The sequence below is a fragment of the Bombus bifarius genome, unplaced genomic scaffold (genome assembly GCF_011952205.1).
Source record: "Bombus bifarius isolate JDL3187 unplaced genomic scaffold, Bbif_JDL3187 scf7180000008062, whole genome shotgun sequence".
In the NCBI taxonomy this organism is placed as follows: domain Eukaryota; kingdom Metazoa; phylum Arthropoda; class Insecta; order Hymenoptera; family Apidae; genus Bombus; species Bombus bifarius.
This window is the reverse complement of record NW_022884426.1, coordinates 478,318-501,031: the sequence shown is the minus strand read 5'-3', so window position 1 is coordinate 501,031 and position 22,714 is coordinate 478,318. Positions and strand designations below refer to the sequence as shown.

At 39.8% G+C, this 22,714-nt stretch overlaps 3 protein-coding genes across 10 annotated transcripts; 1 reads left to right on the top strand and 2 right to left on the bottom strand.

Annotated features, from left to right (window-relative positions):
• Nucleotides 1-437: 437 nt before the first annotated feature.
• On the bottom strand, nt 438-5,105 carry LOC117208321 (splicing factor, suppressor of white-apricot homolog). 2 transcript variants are annotated; one of them, XM_033449394.1, is made up of 8 exons: nt 4,854-5,105; nt 3,796-3,965; nt 3,510-3,712; nt 3,196-3,418; nt 2,850-2,932; nt 2,539-2,709; nt 1,038-2,449; nt 438-852 (listed from the first exon to the last, which is right to left on the bottom strand). In XM_033449394.1, the coding sequence occupies exons 1-8, from the start codon at nt 5,048-5,050 to the stop codon at nt 690-692; spliced, it is 2,622 nt and encodes an 873-aa protein (XP_033305285.1). In that variant the 5' UTR covers nt 5,051-5,105; the 3' UTR covers nt 438-689. The 2 variants fall into 2 exon arrangements, with proteins under 2 accessions (XP_033305285.1, XP_033305286.1); XM_033449395.1 differs by having other exon boundaries at nt 4,548-4,997.
• A 2,737-nt stretch (nt 5,106-7,842) lies between these two features.
• Nucleotides 7,843-9,937, bottom strand: LOC117208348 (beta-1,3-galactosyltransferase 5-like). The gene is made up of 2 exons (XM_033449485.1): nt 9,175-9,937; nt 7,843-9,006 (listed from the first exon to the last, which is right to left on the bottom strand). Exons 1-2 carry the CDS (start codon nt 9,314-9,316, stop codon nt 7,901-7,903), a joined length of 1,248 nt encoding a protein of 415 aa, XP_033305376.1. The 5' UTR covers nt 9,317-9,937; the 3' UTR covers nt 7,843-7,900.
• Nucleotides 9,938-12,663: 2,726 nt separating this feature from the next.
• On the top strand, nt 12,664-22,485 carry LOC117208362 (calcium-dependent secretion activator). Of its 7 annotated transcripts, XM_033449511.1 has the most exons (16): nt 12,664-12,779; nt 12,918-13,074; nt 14,710-15,234; nt 15,324-15,491; nt 16,175-16,666; nt 16,852-17,258; nt 17,450-17,914; nt 18,524-18,880; nt 18,969-19,208; nt 19,325-19,627; nt 20,096-20,262; nt 20,548-20,999; nt 21,384-21,542; nt 21,649-21,765; nt 21,840-22,075; nt 22,169-22,364. In XM_033449511.1, the coding sequence occupies exons 3-16, from the start codon at nt 14,812-14,814 to the stop codon at nt 22,362-22,364; spliced, it is 4,182 nt and encodes a 1,393-aa protein (XP_033305402.1). In that variant the 5' UTR covers nt 12,664-12,779; nt 12,918-13,074; nt 14,710-14,811. The 7 variants fall into 7 exon arrangements, with proteins under 7 accessions (XP_033305402.1, XP_033305401.1, XP_033305404.1 ...); XM_033449510.1 differs by having other exon boundaries at nt 12,737-13,074; XM_033449513.1 differs by lacking the exons at nt 12,664-12,779; nt 12,918-13,074 and having other exon boundaries at nt 14,812-15,234; nt 21,652-21,765; nt 22,169-22,485.
• The last annotated feature ends 229 nt before the right edge of the window (nt 22,486-22,714 follow it).

The following is a 22,714-nucleotide window of genomic DNA, read 5'->3' as shown; positions in this document are numbered from 1 at the left end:
TAAATATTTTTCCTTCAAATATCTAGAAACGGAAAAAAAAAAAAAAGAAAATACGAAGCGAGTTGCCAACAGTGTTTCCGCTTTTCCTTACATCAGACTGACGAAACTGTGACGGCAATCGACGTTTGCCGCGATGACGGCATCTACTTTGACATTCTTTCGCATAATGGCAAACTCTTATTATATAATCGGTTTTATTTTACTCTTAGCATCTTCGTTCTTTCTCTATCCGCCCTCTTTCCCACTGTTTTTATAATCTACGAAAATTGATGTAAAACAAATTTAGCTCGTCTCGAACGACATTCGATGAATTTCTGTATTCTCGATACGTTTATTCTTATTTACAATTTTTATCGTAACCAGCTCCAAAATATTCGAGTGTAATTTGATTTACGAGTAATCGGGCAAAGGAAAAGCAATAAATAAATTACGGCTGGTCATATACAATCTTGGCAAAACCTTTTTATTCTTCAATCTTTCCTTATTTTCGTTTTTTCTTGGACAGTGGTCGTATTAAAATTATCACCGACACTTTAATTACCGATGTATGCACGAAACTACGTATACATATGTACTCGCATATTTACATCTCGTATGCGTGCACTTACATATACGCGTATGTAAATGTACACTTGTAAGGTATACATCTCCGCTTGTCGATAATACGCGAATATGAGGACAACACGTTTTCAGGATGAACACGAATCCGAGTACGAGGAGTTGCTTCCCTTTCGTCGCGCACTGTGATGATGTCTTCGAGATGATGTTTGCGACGGTGACCTATGCTTGGACGAAGACTTCTTGCTCTTCTTGGATCTATGCGACCGAGAACTGCTCGGACTGTCGTGGTTGCTGTGACAAACAAACGATTGCGAGAGAAACAGAGGAAGAGAGTATAAAAGAGAGAGCGAAGAAAAGAGATCGATTACAGATAATCGAAGCGGTGGTTTTGGCTGTATTTACGAATAGGCATAGATAAACTGTCACTACGTTGTACGCAGTATTAGACGTGATAATCGATCGAAAAAGTCGCGTACCTTCTGTGGGAACTTCTCTTCTTTTTGTGTTTCTTGTGAAATTTTTGTCTATCTGTGTAACTTCGACTTCCACTTGGACTCCTCGATCGCGGTCTAGATCTTTTACCGGTCAAGTCTGCGCTCTTCAGCCTGTCCATCAAAGAGTTTCCACCGGTGGTCCTTAAGTCGCAAGAGGACTTTGCGTCCTCCAACGACGGCGAGGGGGATGGCGACGGGACAGAGTGCACTTCGTCCGAGTCGTCTTTCCTCGTTCCTACTTGATTCGCGACAGTCGCTACGGTTCCACTACCTTTCGGTAAACCGGAGCTCTGTATTTGACTCAAAAACGCTGCCGCTTTCTTTTTCCTTTCCAATTGAAGCTGCCTCTCTCTCGAAGTAGCAGCCAGTTTGTCACGTGCTGCAGCAACTAGCTTGTCCTTAATCCTATCTTCGGCCTGCTTGTGCCTAATCTCCTTTTGACAGTCTTCCAGAATCTCGTCCGTAAGGTCCACTAACTCCTTTTCCTCGTTTTTCCACTTTTTTTCCGACTTCCACGCTCCACTGCTATCTTTGTCAACTGAAATCCCGACACCGATTAGCGAATTCTGTTCGTTCGAATCTTGTGGCGAGCTTGGTTTTGAATTTCCATCTTTGCTCTCGGCTTCCATTTCATCGTCACTCTCTTCCAACGGCAGTGCATTTCGCTTTTCAATCACCCCGGTATCCCCGTCCTTTGGCTTTTTTATTGAAAACGAAACTGTCGTCACTTGTTTCACTCCTTCTGTGTTCGAGGCCGTCGTCGTCGTCGTCGATGTCGTAGTTGTTTCTTTCATCCTGGGCTCACACTTCTTTTTCGCTTGTATCATCTTCACTCTTTTCTGTACTTCCTCCATTCTTTGTTGCTTCTTCTGCAATTCCTCCAGCTTCTTCTGCTTTTCTTCTTGCGGCTCCTGTTTCTGTAATAGCTCTTCCTCTGTCAATACTTTCGGGTTTACCGCACCTTCGTATATTGTCAATTTGTGCGCATAATAACCGTGGTACTGATGCGATAATTCGAGAAAATTGAATCTCGGATCTCCTTTGTTTTTAACGATCGCTTCGAAATCTCTACCGTTCTTCGCCACGTAACTCGCCATTTTATCTATAATTATTTGTACATCCGCCGGTGGAACGATAAATGAAGGTCTACTTAATTGTTTCTGAGATGTGGATCCGTATGGTACCAATTGTGGCTGTGACTCATTCGTTGTAATTTGTGTCGTCGACATTTCATTCGTAGATGTTAATAAGTTCGGTACAGCCATTTGTAATGGTGATTGTATCTGCCCGTTTGGTCCGTATATTACTGGACCATGAGAGTATTGTACAGGTGTGGCAGCAGTTGTAGCCGTTGCAGTCATCGCAGTAACCGAAGTTGAATAAGGGTTATAATTCTATAAAGAATAACAGGGGGTGCTCGTTACATCGCATTTCGCTTTAACCATGTTTCTGTTTGTCATATTTTGCGATCCGAATCTCCTACCTGTCCTGGCACAGGATGATAATATCCTGTGCTAGTTGTTGATTGAACCGTGGTTTCGCGATGTAGCGGCGGTGCTTTCGAAGGCGGTGGTTTTCCGGTTATTTTATTTACAAGCATCGAATAAGCACAGTCCGCTGATGGTTTGTACTGTATACTTGGAATACTGGGAGCCTGCAAACAACGACGAATTTGAGATTGATTTGTAGTCGAGCCAAGTTTACGAGAACTGCACGAACATCGAAACACACAATCTACGACTCGTACGTACGAAACGTATTCGGCACAGAACGCATTAACTGCAAGTTACATACCGCTTCTATTTTAGTTAAGGACGACGCCAAGCTCGGATGAAGATACGGTTCATCGTCTTGATCGGATGATCCTTCTTCGTGTTCTATCATTAAAAAGAATACAAGTTAATAAAACGTTCAGTTGTATACCGGCTTACTAATACTTCCTATGAATTATAGAGATTAACATGGATTAACAAATGTAACATAGAAATACTTACAGATGGAAAAGCTAAGTAGAATCAAAGTAGATGTGGGTAAATAAATCCTGCTTTAAATCTCTTGGATTATTTTAACACGACATAATAATGTCAACATTCGAGAATGTTGCGATAAGATGATCTCTTAAATAAAACAATATGCGTACCGGATTCTTCTTTCTCCGGCTGCTTTTCAGGATTATACTTTCCAGTCTTGATCGCATCCAGTATATATCTATAATATTGATGAAGTCGTCCGTCTATTGACAAGAAGGAAAATTGTGGATTATTCGCCTGCTTCGCTTTAATTAGAATCTCCATTTGGCCACCTTGACGACTTATAAATAGCGCCGTTTTTGTTATGATGGCATTCAATTTTTGTGTTTCTGGCTGTTAAGAAGCAACAACAATAACAATAAGCATGATGAACAGAAATATGAATTCTATATATAAACACATCTATTGCTGTTTGTTTACCAACCAGTGAAATACCCTCTGGAATTTCCAAATCAGGCGGTGGAACGAAAGTTTGATCCTCCTCCTGGGAACCCTCAGACTGTTTTGGACTTTGTGAATCATCGCACGCGATCTTTGATCCGTTCCCTTCCTCGTTGTAGTCATATGCTACTTGAGTGTATGTGTTCTCTGAATCCAGAGCTTGATGTAGCCTCTTTATTTCTTCCTCTGAAAGACGACCATATATATTTTGTTGTTGATTTCATGCACTAATAGTAAATACGAGTGTATCATATACGCGATCCACTTACCATGATGTACAGCATCTTCCATTTCATTATTGTAGAGAGACCGATACCGCTCTTCGTCGCATAATTGCTCCACTTTCAGTTCATCCTCGGTCAGGATCGTTCGATGATCGAAACCACCTGTCGGTGGTTCGTATATCCGTAAGTCCCCCAGAGCACCTCGTCCATCGTACCTATACACATACATAAATTGATTTAAACGTAGAAGAGATGTTATGTGTTTCAGATAGCAATTTGCTCGATTGCGGCATCTGAAAATTGTGTCACGAAGCAAACCCTGTTTCAGTCAACCTCAAAATTTCTCTGAAATAGAATATAGTTATACCACACACGTCCCGTTTATATCACTTTACAAAATAATAACGACAACGATACAATAACAACGACAACAATTCGATTTCAAATGCTCTATTCATTCGAACTATTTGTTACTATTTATAGACATCGCGGAAACTTCCGTAATCAATCCAAAAAGTTGTGTAAAAGGTATTACTCTTTTTTACTTATTATTAGCGGACAACGAATGACATTACGCTAGAGTTTCTCTTGTTTCGCGAATGTATAATCGTTTGCATTGAGCATCGTTCAATTCGATCTTGTACAGATCCAGAAGCAGAGGCGAATAACAGGAACCGCGTTGTGCGTCTATGTAGGTAGATACACTCGATTCTAGAACGCTAAAATACATACCATGCTGAACGATTATAGTACCTACAATCGTCAGCTGCCGTTTGTCTCTCTACGCTGTGTCTCACCTTGCTGCTGCGCCGTCGGTCAGCCACAAAACACCAACGTGATGAGACCACGTTGCTCTACGGCCGTGCAAAGCGCGTATATATCGCGCTTCCACACCGCCTGTTCACAGCCAAGACACCTGCAGAAACCTTAAACAGTCTCCAGATTGCTTATCCGTACGTTAACCGTTTATCGTTGAATTTTTCCAACTGCTGCACTTTGCTTAGTTTCGATTGATATCATTCTTCTAAAGGTTACATGTACGGTGCATTTATGCAAGAATAAATATCCTAGATGATAAATTTGTCTAGGTTAGGGAAACGGACCTGTCTATTTTCAATGTGCTATCGCCCATCCATGGTATCAAATGCTTTCCTTGATCAATCATTTTCGCCTTGTCATCATCTCGAAATAATTTGCAGCTATATCCAAACACCAACAGCTCCTGCGGTTCCTCTTCTCCATTTTTTTTACGCAGAATCCCCGAATCTACCATCCAACGCTGACTTTTCGATGTCGCCATTTTCTATCCACTGATACTACTTGCGTTCCACCTTGTACATTGTACATGTCAAGAAATAGCCAATAAACATGAAGTTGGCTGCGAGATTAGAACGTTGCCCAAACGTACCATCATAATTTTCAACTCTTTCGTCCTTAAATCTGAAGACCTGTGGCTCTCTTTAGCGTGAATATATTGCATGATGCAACAGCGTATCCGAGGCAACGAATAGAAATTATTTAACAAATTTATTAACTAAATGTCAAAATTATTGGTCAGTAATAAGTGTGATCACTCACAAATTTCGTATTTACTTTCTTTACCATAGGAAAGAATATTGCCAAGGCATAAATCGCCCGCTTTCTAATATTGTAAACTCCAATCAAATTTCCTTCACTGTACATATGTACATTGTATTTACGTATTTATTAAATATGTATATACCATGATCATTTTAATAGATCTCAATATTCGTATACCGAAACTTTGAGAAAACAGTCCGAAAATTGAGTCATGAAAATCAACTTTTGTTTTTCATGTTGATTTTTTACGATTCAATTTTTGGATGATTTTCCCGAGTGTCGAAACCTGTTTATGGATTAGTGGTAGGGTACACCCAATGGGAGAAATACAGCTTAGAGATGTAAACGTCTTAAGTTATACTATCAAATAACAATATTGATTAATTATAATGAGACCTATAATCGCATACAGTAGAAATTTTCCAATAGAAATCAAGATTAAAATATATGTGTATATATATATATATATATATATATATATATATGTACATATGTATATTTGTCATTGCCTATGTTCATGATATTTATATATCTCAATGCGGCCCTGACTGAGTCAGGTTTGGTTTTCCTATTTTCTCAAATTTCTGATAATTCGTACGAACATATTATTTTTAGCGTCCTATATTTCTTCCATTGATTATAATATCTAATTTACTCATGGACAAGTTACTAGATCGAAACATAAATAAATAAAATGAATAATATTTTGTTTTCGTGTTCAAACTTTCTATTACACCGACAAATTCATCGATTTCTCTCTTAAAGCGTTTTAATTTCTCAAGTCTATTCCAAATTACATGATTAGTGTATTAGCATGACTTATATATATAGCATATGATACAAATAATACTTGATTCTATGTACCAACATAATTAATCACGATTCAATTATGTGGTGATCTGCGATTCTAATAGACGAGTTATGAACTATAATTAAGGGTTGATAACGTTTTGTAAAAATCAATGAACAGATATCGTTAGAAAATTAGATATATTTACGTTTTGTAAAATGATAGCACACTGGTACCTGTTTCTTTGATATTAATTTTAAATTGAGATTTGTGTTTGTTTTCAGAATAAAATTATTGTGAAGTAATAACAATTATTTTGTCGAAAAATCGGTATACGGATCGTTCGCGTAACAATTACACATATTATAGTATAATTTCACAGAATATATTTGCAATAGAATCGTATAAAAATAAAATGCAAATTGTTCATGGATAGTAACTAGTTCAGCAAAAGTATGGAATGTAGGTATCTCATGACCGTACATACGTTACACAATCGTTGGTATAAAACGATACTGGTCATCCCGGAAGGCATGTCATAATCGTTAAGTCATTGTTCATTGTATCGCGTATTATAATAGTTTATAATACTGGCATGTACAATATTTTTCTATTGTACGTTTCATTCATCTGAGTAATGTCATTATTTCATTCATGTCTTTTCTTTATAGAAAAAAATGAATTGTTTTAAATAATACACTGCGCATACGATTTTTAAAATACCATTTCTCCAGTTATATAAAAATTCAAATTCGATATATCTCAGATTTACACAGAGTACATATATTTATACGATAAACGCGCTTTTTCGTATACACCTTCGAATTCTAATTATTTTATTTTATTTCTTTCTGAAACGCATCTTAAGTACAGCTATTTTCTGCTTTGTTTTTCTTTTAGAAGAAAGAAAAAACTTTTGATACGAATTGAATCACGTACTTTAGTAATTAAACGCGCTGTTTACTCGATGGGGATTCCTGTTGAAACATTATTTTCACATGTCTACCGTTGAAAGCGTATCGAGATTATCAATACATGTTTGAATAATACGCTATTAATTTTTTTTATCGCTTTTTACATCGTGGGAAGGGCGTATCTTGTTCACATATATACCACTGCGTAACGAAATGATAGATTATGTAATCGTATTAAATCATTCCGCGTTATATCCAAACAAAGAGCTTTGTGAAAAGTATTTGATCGGAGAAAATAGTTTTAAATCCTCGATCTTCTTATGATAAATACTTAGATATTACTCGAAATGATCGCGCAATTGTGCATGTAGGAAGCTTCTATTTCTCGTATATTCATAAATGTTAAAATATTAAGTATATTATGAGTACTGTTGTTTGATTGTGATGTTTGAGTATTATAAATATTAGATAGTTCATGCATGAAACTACGAGTCATTCATTCACGTACAATTATTTAGAGAAACAGTTCAAGACTCATCACTATGACGAGGCGCAAAAGTACATTACGTATCAAGTATGCAATATGAAATCATGATTTCTGTTCTTAATTGATTTGGAAAGGGAAAAGAAAAAGAAAAAAAGAAGAGAAATAAATGTTACAAATTGATTTAACACAGTCTAACAGATTTCATACTGCAATAAATGACTAACATTATTTGTCGTGTGACTTGGAAATCTCAAACATCTACTGTAGTTATCAAGCTTTCATAGTGATAGGATATCATATTATTGATTTTTTCGGAGTAATTGTGTTGCAAAATAAAAAAATCAATGATATAATATCTACTATCTTATTGAATATTTATCATTTACATTTGCTTTTGCCGTCGAGTAATTTTTTCCAAAGATCAAATTGCTCGCTGTACTTGACCATGTGAATACTTATACCTCGTTGAACATTACACGCACTATACGATATTTTTTTATTTAAAAATTCATTAGCATGCGTCCTTTTGATACCCAGTTTATTTGCAACTATACCAGTCACAAAAACATCTTCTAGTTTAAGATATGTTTGGTCTAACGCAGCATCATACAGCTTACGTATGATATCGCTGGATAAAAGATACGCTGGTCCAGTGGTGAAGTCGGGGAAGATGGCATGTTTAAACTGTGCTTGAGATACATAATACTTGCTTTTTTTGTTCCTAATTGGTTTCCATTTTTTGGCTAGTCTGCCAAATATTACATTCTTCTCTTTTGCATGTTTAATCGTGAAAGCTTGCAAACGTGGAACATTAATAAACATGTCGTCATCAGTCTTTAAAAGAAATTTAACCTTGGAACAATAACTATCTACCCATTCGAGAGTAGAAATTGTTTTAAGCGTCAAATTAGAATATGAATCTAGAAATTTCCCGCGTATTACGTCGTTGTAAGTTTTTTGTTCCTTTCTCAAAATTGTTTCCACTTTGGAGTCCATAGTTGCACCTAACATAAACAAAATACTAATATCGCTTCTCTGACCAAAATGACCCCATGTTTGTCGTATTGCCATTCTGGCTTCTAGATGAGTTGGTGCAGACATTATTATTATTACCAGATCCATTTCTTTACCAAAATTTGGACATTTCTCTGGTATTGGTACCATATGGCCAGCTTCATAAATAGCACGTGCAGAGTATTCATTGGGAAGCACAGAGACTGCTTTGGTCTCGTTGATAACCTTGTCCATTTGCGTAGGTGGTTTTTCACTGCTTTGCTTGGAAACAACGATTGATACGTTCGCAATTTGAGAACTAGAAGATGTTGACTGTGTAGTAATCAGAGCATTCGAAAGATTAGCATTTTGTACACTGTAAGGATCAATGACAGATAATTCTGGAGAGTCATTTTTAGACAAAGTTCCTATATGAATCTCTATGCTGGTGTTTGATCGTTGCTTGTAAATCTCCAGAGATGCAGGTCGACCTAAATAGAATATAAAATTTCTTAAAACATGTAGACGCATATTCAACTGTTATCCAACGATTACAAATAGTTGATCCAACTATTATCAATAGCAATAAATGTTAAAATCATTTCGTAATCCTATGTGAGCGAAATATTATTTAATATTAGAAAAGAATCAATACTTACAAATGTTTCGTGGTACAGTATATTGAGGAACATCGTAGAGAGTCGTACGATAATACGCGTAGAAAGTCAAACAGATCAATCCTAGAATAAGGGTTCGCAAAGAGCGACTACGAAGATGTAGTAATTGACACACGGCGATCATTTTTATTGCCCGTTTATTCCGCTTGTTTTCTTTAAAACGAATCCTTCTTCTTCATCTACATCGTCGTGATATTCAATCCACTACAAACAATAATTCGTTCGTCAGAAATTTTCCATCGTAGTGGCGAGTTCAGCGAAACAAATTGACAAGTATTTAGATAAATAGATTATCCTCATATTGTTTCGTTTGAAATTATTATAAGAGTAACATGTCGATCTTCCTCCGAGGTTTCTTTTATGGTACTAAACATGTTTAGAACAGATGGTCGGTACAACAACAGTTCAAATCTTCTTTGTAATCTTCATATCCTTAAACCATTCTTTAACCAAGGTACGTCAATTTCCGATGCGTTACCATGTATTAATACGCACAGTTTTTTAATACTATCCGGCAAAAAATAGACAAGTATATTTATACAGAGGAATTTACGTAACTTTCATATTCGCTGGACGAAGGAATCGTTTTGAGTACATGAAAGTCTGACTACTATTCCGAAGTTCCGAATGTTCTATATACTATAGAAGTCTGTGGTTCCGATCCAAGATCCAAGTAAATACACGGTCCTGTCCAGACGAGTATGCAGCACAGACTTCTCATCTTATAGCACTTCGTGAATCATGTCCCATGTTCTGAAATACCGATCGTGTAAAAAATCGTACTGTTTCTTACGCCCTCTGCGATTTACAGCGGTAAGTGTAGGAATTACATTCAATACAATTACTAAAGTTGATAAAGTCACAGACAAGTGCTAAAGGAGTAAAGCGTACACGACTAAAAGTCCGATAAGAATACCCCTCTCGTTACACGGTACACGTGATTAGACGATTACACCAGGGATGATATATATACATACAATATGTACGTATATATTACATTGCATCTTAGAATATTCAATGATTTAACGATAGCAGTTTTTCTTACTTTATTTAAGCACGATCTCATTAAATACAGCGTGAGACACGTAACTGGAACCACTTGGATTACTATATAAATAACGATTTCAATGAAAAATATTTCAGATAGAAGTTGAATGGTTTCAAGGAAGGCGTAATTAGTTTCTGATAATTATTATTAATATTATTATTGTTGCTATTACAGCAGTTTGTCTTTATTGCACTGATATCGATGATTTCTGAATATATCGTTGGGGCACGATTCTGAATAACTTTTTCTTATTCTGCCGCTCGGTCTTAGTTTTCAAAATATTTGTAAAAAACTGTCGGTACCAATCAGTGAATTCTGCCTATAATTGTGCGTCCGTGACGGATCAAATGACATCTAACCCAAACCTAATTTATATTTTTTGTTCATAGTTTATAGTTTTCTTGTTCATAGTTTTCTTTCATCTTCGTTATTATTATATCGATATTTGTCATATCGATCACATCGGATTTTCGATCATTAATTATAATTGACATCCTATCGAAAATCGTAAAATTCGTTTCTCGAATAATACACCTATCGAATAGTCGTATTTCCTTTTTTCCCTCTGAGATGTCGTTGTTGTCACTCACGCACTTTCATTCAATCGTTCGTTCCTCGAAAAGCGGGAAAATGATAAATCAATCGGATAATAATCTTCCGAGTACCGATTTTTATTCGTACAGTTTGATATGGTAAATTTGAGAAATCGACCGATCGTTTAAAGTTAGATGTAGTCGTGCTGATAAAGTAAAGAATAATCATAATATCACGAGGTATTAGGAAATGAGAGAGTAAAAGGTAAGACAGATGAAAAGCGGAAATAATGAACTAAAAAAGAATTAAATTCAAAGATAGAATAAAATAAATATAAAATAAAATATCTTGCAATGTTTCTTTACGAATTTAAAATTGCAGCTGGTGCGAAATACGAGCGATTGATCGATAACCTATTTTTCCATAGTTGGCAGAGTGCCAGATTTCAAGTGAATACGCTGACTCTGTGAAGGCAAATGGCGTAACTTCATCCTAGGTCACGAATGTTTTCATGTTTACTGGACTAGCGAAATTAATAACGAGACCTCGGCAAAATCGTTGAATTGTTCCGCTGTAACTAAGTTATTACAGCACTTCTAATTTACTTGATTAAATATCGATCTACAATAATCTGGATATACATATGTGTTCCTACCAGAAGCAGAAGCGAACCTAGTGACAACCACGTATACGTATGTTTAAGCGTAATGTATATCAGACAATTGTTTTCATTATTCGCATTCATTGGCATTATTTGAATAAAACATTATTTTCTTTGGTACGTTTCTAGTCCAACACAGTTTCATTTTGGTTGACAACGACAATTGTTCGAAAGACGAGTTTACAATGTAAGCGTTTTACGTTCATTTACGCGAAATGTGTTAGATTAGGATAGAGCTAGGATATATTGACTCGTAACGTGTCGTAAACAGACGCGTCGTTTCTATCTCGAATTTAAAGTATTTCGAAGCATCTAGATTCTGGATACTAGACTCTAGACTCTAGATTCTAGAGAGAAGTCACTTGACCTTAAAAACCCAGCAAGCGAGTTGGTCGTTAGCAAGTGGTTGAACAGAATATTTCTTCATTAAAATTACGTGAAACTTTTGTTTCCTTGCAAAACGGAGGGTTCGTTAAGAACAAAAATATGAAGCTATTGCTTCGCATACGTTGATAATCTAACCTAGTAATCGATAAGCGAATAATGTAAAAAATCAGAGGCGAGGTGGGAATTACAAAACGTTAACGAAAAGGTAGAATAAGAAGGAAGAATTAACTACATATTAGAGTATGTTTAAGCGCAGATATAAAGTATCGATATGAAAAGAGAAGTAGTAACGCCGGATGGCCGGCAACGTTGACAATCGCGCGCACCCAATCGATGGCCCACTGCCAATCGTTTCTGCCTACAGCCTGTCTTTCTTACTTTCTCTTTACCTCTCTTTTTAACCCTCTTCTTCGACACACCCCATTCTCCGTGTTGTCCTTCCGTTCTCAGACTCGACGTAGTTTATGCTTCCACTTCATCTTTACCAACTTACTTCGTGTAATTATTTTCATAAAAAATTTTTCTTCCTTCTTATCTTCTTTACCTTAAATTTGATTTTTAAAATACGTTCGTTTATCTTTACAATCATATTTCTTTATCTTGTTTGGCCTTTTTATTAGAGGAAGACGTGTAACACTTCGTTACGCATAGCAATCCACTTAGTATTTACTTTCATCGTTAGTTTTTTTATACTTTTGAATATTTTGCTTGCAACACATTTCATTTTTAGTTTCACATACTTCTGGGTATTTATATCTCTTTTCTTTTTATCAATCCGTTGTTTCGTCTGCTTTACGACAGTTTGTCTTTATCTTTCGGAGTGTTTCCATAATGGTGTGGACAGCCGCGTCGGCGTCGGCGTCGGCGTCGGCGTCGGCGTCGGTGTCGGTATCGGCGTCGGCGCTATGATCTCGGTGGTTAGTTAGTAGACGAACGAAGGCGGTCGAGTACGTTGAGGTACGTCACGTTCGTTGAGAGTTCGTCCCGTTCACTCTCTTTAACCTTCGTTCACGCTTGTCGATATCGGTCGATGTTTGTACGATAGCCGGTGTATTAAAGGAAATCAGCTATCCTTCCTTTTTCTCTTGCCAATAGATCGCAGTGTCGCGTTACGGGTACGCATTACGAAAATTCATCCAATATATTCGCGACACGAAGGAAGACCTCGGAGTGGATTGCAGCGTGATAGCATGAACGCAGGATGATCTGCCGATATTCAGGGTCATTGTGGCCGCGTATCGCTTGAAAAAAAAAAGGTTGGTTTCAGTGGGTTCGCAATAACGATCGCGAAAGCTGTGACACGTGCGCATGCACGAAAGAGAACGAGAGTGCGAAAGAGCAAACGAGAATACGAACACGAGCGAGCTTGTGCGCTAGTAAGCGAAACAGGAAAAGAGATAAATACATAGCTAGATAGGTGGATATATAGGTATACATAGAGAGAAAAAATCACTCTAACAAGTAGATTCGTTTCCAAAGTCCTCTATGTACCGTGACACACCCAACGAACACCGTACGACGGTACATTCTTCCAATTCGTTTTCGTGTTTCGCATTAAATCAATAGATAACGTTCGCGCCGAAACGTCTGACTTCAACTTGGTTTAGCTCGCGGTTGTCTATGTGGTACACGAATGTTAAAACAGGTTTTGATAGAACGTAGCAGAAACGCACTTAACAACGACGATAAACATCTGAATCGACGGAAGGATATGCAGGCAAAGGATACGCGGCGATAACGAAGCATATCGCTGCCGGTAGTTGCGCGCGTTTCTATTCGTCAGTTGAAACGGGAGTGTCGGTAACTAGTATATCCTGTAGTATAGTATAAGCGTATTACCCTGTATCGATGCAAATTACTTTCTCGAAACGAGCGTTCGTTGATTCACGTTGTTATCTCGACTTTCCCTGGATAAAAAATATCGGAGGAGCAACGCGAACTACCAACGTTTGGTCATAGATAGGCTTGCTTTCGTTAAAAGAGATCCTTAGTTAATTAAATATAACGTTTACTTCGTGGTTTTGACGCGCGTGAGAGGCAGTAACAAGGAACGCCGGGCGAAGAGAAACGATCCGTGTAAACGCTAGATGCACTAAGAATAAAAAGAATCGATATGAAACGCATCGAGGAGGAAGTTTTTCTTTCGTTCGAAATACGTTATTCGTAGAATGGCAAATCTGTGAAAACGTAAAAATCGGCAATGTAAAAAAGTGGAACACGTGGGTAAAACGTTGAAATGGAGGAGAAACGAAAGTGTCGTGAAAAAGATGTGTGTGAATACGAAACGTTCTATTCGACTCGAATCTAAACTCGTGCTCGGACTGTGACACCGCTTATCGCCGTTGCGCCAGAAATATTTACATATCTGTATGTAATTAAGACCCATATACGGGTGATTATAACGAATTCGTGAATCTCCTTTACCGTGCTGGCGCCGAATCTCGCGTCGTGCCGTATCGCCTCTTCGATACACGAGTGTGCGAGAGGATCGATGATCGGCGCGTTGCTTGATCAGAATCTGTCGCCGGGTTTCTCGTCGCGTTCCGTGTCGCGTGTCTGACGCGCGAGCACGCGCGCAAGTCAATTCTTGATCGAAAAGGAAGTGGAGTGACACGAAGGAGCAACAAAGAGAATAGAGTCGAACGGAGACGAACAAACGGTGGACAATCGATATTCGTTGCATCTGAACCGGCAAACGTTTGTTGTTGCTTTATCTCTTTTAATGCTCTCTCGTTGGAATTTACGTGCATGTACTTGCTCTCTCGAGTCTCGCGTAAATAACAAATGGAAATAAGAAAGAGCGTGAATACGAAAGTAGACAAAAAACGGAGATAGATAGAGCATGTATATACGGCATACGAAAATGAAAAGAAACTGGTTCGATCGTAGGTGCGGTGGAGAAGAAGAAGCGGAGGAAGAACGGATCCGTAACTGAGAGGGAAGGTTAGGCTTCCTGGACCATAAGGGAAGTATATCCTGAGGAAGCAGAATGATTGACCCGAGCTCGTCGGAGTCGGAAAGCGAGGAGGATCAAAGTTCGCAGCATGTCGGGAGTGTTAGCGGCGGCGGAGGTGGCGGAGGTAGTGGTGGAGTTCGCACAGGGAGCGGTAGCTCGTACGGATCCCGGCGACAGATCGGACCTGGGGCTAGCCTTGGTGGCGCGAGCGGTCCCGTATCGGGTAGCGTGAGCTCGTTGGCCTCACCAGGAGGATCGATCCACGGACCGGTCGGGACACCTCGTGCTGGCACGGCTACCAGCCAGGATGGCACATTGGATGCATCTAGTTACACCACAGCGAGAAGCTCGTTGTCGCCGTCGATGTCTACCGCCCAGGATGCGGCAAGTTACGCTCAGAGACCTACCAGCCCTTCGCCCTCCGTCGCCAGCGAGAAGACCGAAGCGGATCTCCAAGTATCTATCTATACCTTTGTCTCATTCATTTACACTTTGTCCTTTGCTCAAAAGATTTTTACATTCAAACGTGATCTTGCTCTGCATAGGATAAACAAGAGCGGGAAGAAGAGGAAAGGAAGACTAGGATACAGTTGTACGTGTTCGTATCGAGATGCATTTCGTATCCGTTTAACGCCAAACAACCACTGGATATGACGAAACGTTCGCTAAAAGTGACCAAGCAGCAACTCGAAACGATATGTTCTCGTTTTCAGGTAATCATCGATGTTTCTTCTTCGCATCGACTTGCCCGCGAACGATCAACCGACAGATATTCCATCTTTGTTCGTTTCTTTCCCGTTCTCCGTCGTATATGCAGATATACGCACGTTGTCTCTGCCCATCTTCGTACGATATAACTCGGTCGTTCGGAGTCGTGCGAATGTCGACTCAGGACCGTTTCTTCGTGTCTTCTTCGAAAGCACACGTCCCAATCTTCGCCGATTACGGATCAATTTTGAAAGATTAACGAAAGATCGCGAGCAGAATATTAATTTACAAATAACTTTTGCATTTTAAGATAACAAGTAAGATTAAGTAAGATAATTGCTTCTATGGTCCTGCGTACGGCTATGTCAACGGCTGTCTCTTTTTCAAGCTTCGATTAACGATCATACTATATCGTTTCCAGCGAGTATACGTATAAACGATCGAAAGATCAAAGGGCGAACGAAAGAAACCCGTCTAAGAAGATGTAACGCGATGAAAGAAGCCGTATACTGTCGTTTTATGCACGAATTCGTCGCAAACGAGTAACCTTCACCTTCGAGTGGCTGATAGAAGGAGAGCGATTGACACGAGTCGATCCGTCTCGACTTCGTAATCCGTAGAAAAAGAGACGGGGAGAAAGAATGGAGAGGGTGAAGGAAAGACTCATATGCTTTGTTATGATTTACAGAGTTTTCTAAAAGGAGAAACGCAGATAATGGCGGATGAAGCGTTCCGCAATGCCATACAGAATTATTACGACGTATTTCTGACGTCGGATCGAGTGCTGCAAATGGTGCAAAGCGGTGCTTGCTCACAACTCGACTTCCGCGAGGTGTTCAAGGAGAACATAAAGATACGTGTTCTACGCTTCCCGGAAATCGACGGATTGAGCAAAGAGACTGTACTTACGTCCTGGTTGGCCAAATTCGATTGTATCATGAAAGGTTCGGGAGACGAGGAGACCAAGAGGCCCTCCAGGATGCAACAGCAGTCTTTGATCTCGGAGATGATTCTACCGAAGGAGCAGCTGTACGACATGTTTCAGCAAATTCTTGGCATCAAGAAGTTCGAACATCAGCTTCTGTTCAACGCCCTCCTGTTGGACTCAGCCGACGAACAGGCTGCCGCCATCAGGAGGGAGCTGGATGGTCGCCTCCAAAGGGTTAATGACATGGAAAAGGTAACGCTTTTCGATGCATGCATTCGTCTGTTTGCGTTTGTTTTATATGTTTCCAAGTACGGTAGTACCTCGTTTATTCGCCATTCGTTTATAGGAACAAGTTAATGTTCAGCTTCGGATAAACGAGATTCTACTCCGCACATACGCACGATCGTTACGATCGCTGTTTTCCTCTTGTTCGATAGAACCGCAAGCTTATGCCCAAGTTCCTTCTAAAAGAAATGGAGTCGCTCTACATCGAGGAACTCAAGTCGTCTATCAACCTGTTGATGGCTAATTTAGAGTCATTACCGGTCTCGAAAGGTTCGACAGACAGCAAATACGGCCTGCAGAAGCTGAAGCGCTGCAACCATCGACGTGAGCGCTCCCGCTGCCGCGGTCAGGGTTCTCTCGTTAAATTGGAGAGCGACTCCGCTGACTCGGAACCGCAGTTAACCAAAATGGACGTAGGCCTGACCTTCCAGCTGGCTGTGGTAGTTGTAGAGGTCAGGGGCTTGAAGAGTTTGCCGCCGAACAAGATAGTTTATTGCACGATGGAAGTCGATCGTAGCAAAAAGCTGCAAACCGATCACGCCGAGGCTTCGAAACCTATGTGAGTAGTAGCCCGAGCATTAAGTAGACCACCGCTAGAGCTAAATTCTGCGGAGCTAAACCGAAAGTTCGATTTATTTTTTTCTTTTCTTTTTTTTGCATCCACGTTTTGGCATATTGCACCGACTCGCCCTTACATCGTTTCTTCTCTGTTTTTTTTTTCTTTCTCTCTTTGGCCGCGTCGATTTACAGGTGGGACACGCAGGGCGACTTTACCACCATGCAACCGCTGCCACTGGTCAAGGTTCGACTCTACACTGAAAATTCGGCGATGCTCGCGCTCGAGGATAAGGAGCTAGGCAAGGTACATCTGCGACCTACACCGTTCTCCTGCAAACATCCGGAATGGTATCGAATGTCCGTCCCGAAAAACTGTCCCGACCAGGATCTCCTCATCAAAGTTGGTTGCCGCATGGACAAACCCTTTAACATGAAACACTGCGGCTACCTTTACGCAATGGGCAAGTCTGTGTGGAAAAAGTGGAAGAAACGATACCACGTACTAGTTCAAGTTTCTCAGTACACGTTCGCGATGTGCTCGTACAAAGAGAGGAGAAGCGAACCCTCAGAGATGATGCAGCTAGATGGTTATACGGTTGACTATATCGAACCTGCCTCTGCTAATCTTATGGTTGGCATGGATCTAGACGACGGAAGGTAGATATCACCTGTGTACATGTACCAGTGGAGTATGTTATCGGAACGAACGTATGCTAGCTACACGCATGACCAGGGTTTATCAAGAGAATCAGTTTGGTACAACAAAATACACACAGATATCTCGGTGTATGCTATATGTATTCCTGAATTAATTACATTCGTTCCGGTACACTCCACTGTATCTATACATTTCACGCGAATTACGATCGATGTACGATCGGATACAGTTGAATACACGAATGGCCGTGGTAATACTCGCGATTGCAATCGCAACGATTACAAGTATCTGCGTGTAGTTATTCGACTTGCAACTAATAACGCGATGAGTTTATGAAACCTTAAGAGTTTTGATTTTCGTGTTCATTCGGAAAGTACACGTTGTCGGGTGTTACAGTATATTCTTCAACGCACAATTGAATGATTATCGGTGCATGTATTAATCCAAAATACCACCATTTGTAAATTTCTAAACATTTCGGTTACGGGCTAGAATTTGTTTCAAAAAGTTCAGTTAAACGAAGAATCGCGTATAAACGGAACAGAGAAATACAGAAATGATGGAATAACTGGACTGACAGTGAGCGTAAAATGATCATCTTTTTGCAGATTTTATTTTAATGCCGTTCGCGAAGGGGACAGCATAGTGTTCGCTACGGACGATGAGAACGAGTGCCAGACCTGGGTGATGGTCATGTACAGGGCGACTGGCCAGTCCCACAAACCCACTCCACCAGTTTCCGCGGACAAAAATTCCACCATCAGTAAGATACAGGGCGACGCCGATCGAGCGAAAAAGCACGGGATGGAAGATTACATTAGCGCGGATCCTTGCAAGTTCGATCACCACGTTCTCTTCAAGTTTTTACAAAACTTGATTCTGGATTATCGCTTGAATGATCCATACTGTTCCCTTGGCTGGTTTTCACCCGGTCAATTATTCGTTCTGGACGAATATTGCGCTAGGTAACGCGATTATGAGATGCGAGAAAAGATCTCCCGTACCTGAAACAGAACATCGTGAACTTGCGCTCTCGTCCGCTTGCCTTCGCAGATACGGAGTACGAGGCTGTTTTCGACATTTGTGCTACTTGAACGATCTACTGGACAGAATCGATCGCGGACTCATGATCGATCCAACTCTGATTCACTTTAGTTTCGCCTTTTGCGCCAGCCACGTCTACGGCAGCCGCACGGACAGAGTCGGTTCTATCACTCACGAGGAGAAGGAGAAATTTCAAGAGGTGAAAGAAAGGCTCAGGCAAATCCTCGAAGAACAAATCACTAATTTTAGGTGAGAGACTGTAGTTAATAGCAATTACTCTGTATTTCTTTTGTCTTTCTCTTTCTTCCCGCCTTTCGTTCTTCTGCTGAAGTGATAAAAAATCGAATTCTTGTCGAAATACATAGATACAGTTTCCCTTTCGGTCGGCCGGAGGGTGCATTGAAAGCTACTCTGTCTCTTTTGGAACGAGTAATGATGAAGGATGGCGTCAGTTCCGTACCTCCCGAGGAAGTGAAGGCTTTGATCAAGAGTTGCCTCGAGAAAGCTGCTCTTGTTAATTATACGAAACTTTCTGCCGAAGCTAAGATCGAAGATGACTTCAGCGGTGAGGTTTGTGCCTCGCCTAGCAAGAAGCTCGAGGATCTCATTCATCTGGCCGAAATGTGCGTGGATCTGCTTCAACAAAACGGGGAGCACTATTCGAAGGTATTAGTTGGGTTTCTACAACTGAATGTCATCTTTTCTGGATCCTCGAGAAGTAAGATCATTGACGAGAAGGAAAAGGCAAACAGTATTGGTAATCACGATCACATTCATCTGCATACGAATCGCGTTCACGCTCAGACTACGTCCTCGCTGAAGCAACAAAGAGAATTTTTTTATTTGCCTGTTGTTGCTGCATGTTTCAAAAATTCCAACAAACACTAAGTCGTAGCTTGCTGTTTTTCCATGAATTCCTCGAGCCATTTGGGTTATTTAGAATCGGTAGGCAAAATGCATAATACATATACGTTATGTACAAGATCGTATTACGACAAATAGGCCTTATCGTACCTACGTATACTCGAGGATTCTTTCCTCAGGGCGAAAGTCCCATCGCCCTGAGTTTTATATTGCTCATACCCGCCGTATGTATGTGTGACGTCCAATATTTTCACGAGCCGCTCCTACTACACTGTACCGCAGGCGTTCGCCTGGTTTAGCGATCTTATGGTGGAGCACGCCGAGATCTTCTGGTCCTTGTTCGCCGACGACATGGACAAGGTGCTTGCCGAACAACCGCGCGACACATGGGACAGCTTCCCGCTCTTCAAAATCTTGAACGACTACTTGAGGGAAGATGGTACGTGTGCTTTTGTTGTTCCTCCATACTTTTTATTCCTTTTGTGATCAATTTACAGCCAAAATGTTTCACTTTTATTCTTTCTATTATATAGAAATATAGTCATATCTATTACGCGAATTTTGACTCGATCACAGCTTGTTTTTTCTTTTTTTTATTGCAAGTTCATAGCTTTTTTCTTATTTATCGTTGCCATTTTCTTCTTCTTTTTGTTCTCCTTCTGATCTTCATCGTTACCGCCGTCAACTTCCGATCAAGGCTAACTTTCTTTATCTCGATTCGTAGATAATTTGAAGAATGGAAGGTTTCATCAGCATCTTCGCGATACTTTCTCTCCGATGGTGGTGCGTTACGTGGATTTGATGGAAACCTCCATTGCACAATCGGTTTTAAAAGGTTTCGAGAAGGAACGTTGGGAGATAAAAGGGAATGGATGCGCTACGTCCGGCGAATTGTTCTGGAAACTCGATGCGCTTCAATCTTTCATTCGTGACCTTCATTGGCCGGACCAAGAATTTCGCCAGCATCTAGAACAAAGATTAACGTTGATGGCATGCGACATGATCGAAACTTGCATGCAACGAACAGATGCCGCGTTTCAACAGTGGTTGAAGAAAGGTGTAACTTTTATTTCGACTGATTACATCATACCATCGGAAATGTGCGCGATGGTGAACGTTATTCTCGATGCAAAAAACCAAAGCTTCGAATTGTGCACCATCGATGGTGTGGACGTGGTAAGTTCTTTATTTATCTAAAATACACCACTGATAAAGAACAAAGTGTGCCGTGTTAGGAATCATGTTGAAAGGCAATTTGTCTTTTCTTCTGCAAAAAGATATATTATATTCTCGTTTCGTAACCATAGAACCAGTATAGCAGAATATTTTGTTTATACTAACATGAAACTCGGAATGCAATTGCAAATGAAATTGTAGCAACAACTTCGAGTTATTCCTCAAGTTTTGTACGTTTCTAATCAGATGTTGGCATTTTGTATTTTGTACCTCGTACCGGTTTGGATTTGTAGTTACGAGGCGCAGTGTGTTTCCTCGTCGGGTCATATCCGATTGTATTAATCCTTGCTACAATGACTATCACCGATTGTGATTTCCTTTCAGCACCAATATCATGGCAATATCGACGATTTGATAGAAAAAATGTTGGCCTCCATGACCCAAGGAATGATCAACAAGCTGGTCACGGTTCTAGAGACTACCTTATCCAAACTATCTCGTTACGACGAGGGATCTTTCATAGGTTCCATTCTCAGTTTAACGGTAATTTATTATCTTTTTCTTAAATCAGGAAAATCCGATAAGATAGAAGTTAACAGATAGAAATTAACACGTTCGTTCGCGAGCTATTTACGAAACTCTTTTTTAGAAGGTATCGGGAAGCGGAAAAGAAATGGGACAGGCCTATGTGAGTTTTACGAGAAACTGTATGGACCAAATTCGTGGAAAAGTCTTGGACGAATTATGGATTTTAACGTTCTTCGAGGTATGCATACAGATAGCTTGATCAAACTTTTCTTCTCTGTAAAACTGTTTTCTACTCGTTCTTCTTCCCTTTAGCAATGGTATACGGCGCAAATTCAAATGCTGTGCACATGGCTTTCGGAAAGACTCGATCACAGCCTACATCTCTATCAGTGTACCTGTTTGGCCCACATCGTAAAAAAGATTTACTCGGACTTCGAACTGCAAGGTGTTATAGAAGAGAAACTCAACTCGACAACATATCAGACTATATTTAAGAGGATGCAAACGGAAGAAGCGACTTGTGCCTTAACGAGCGTTCAGAACGAAGAGTGAGTACTCGTAATTTGATCGAACGACGATACCTATAGTAAACGAAAGCGATACGACGGAGTTGTACAATCTTGTTCTCCCTTATTATTTAGAGGTCTTTCGGAGAACGGTAACGACGACGAGGTAGAACGACCAAAGCCAAAAGTAACGGTCGTCGAAACGGTCAACAGCGAAGACGCGAATCTAATCAGCAACGTTACTTCGAACGTTGTTGAAAAAGTTGGAAGCATGTTTGGCAAGGGCATTGGTGGACTTTCGACGAAGTTTGGCGGACCTAGCTGGTTTTGATCATTCTTCTTATTACGTCTAGTATTATTGCTTATCTTAATTTCTCCTTCTGTTTCTTCTTGTTTCCTCCATACTTTGCTTATCTTTTCTATCATTATGATCGTCAGTATCCTTGTTATACGTTGTTATGTTATATATATATCGTTGTCGATAATTACCGTCAATTCGTATTATTAATACTTTTCTTTTTTGCTATCGTTATCAATTTACTTTCGTTATTACTGTAGCTACTATTACTTCTAATATTCAGTCGGCAACTTTACATTGAACGAATAGATTGTTTTGTCTATACATATGTACATACAAAACGAGAGTTTCGACGACAAGATTGTCCATAGTACACTTTAGAA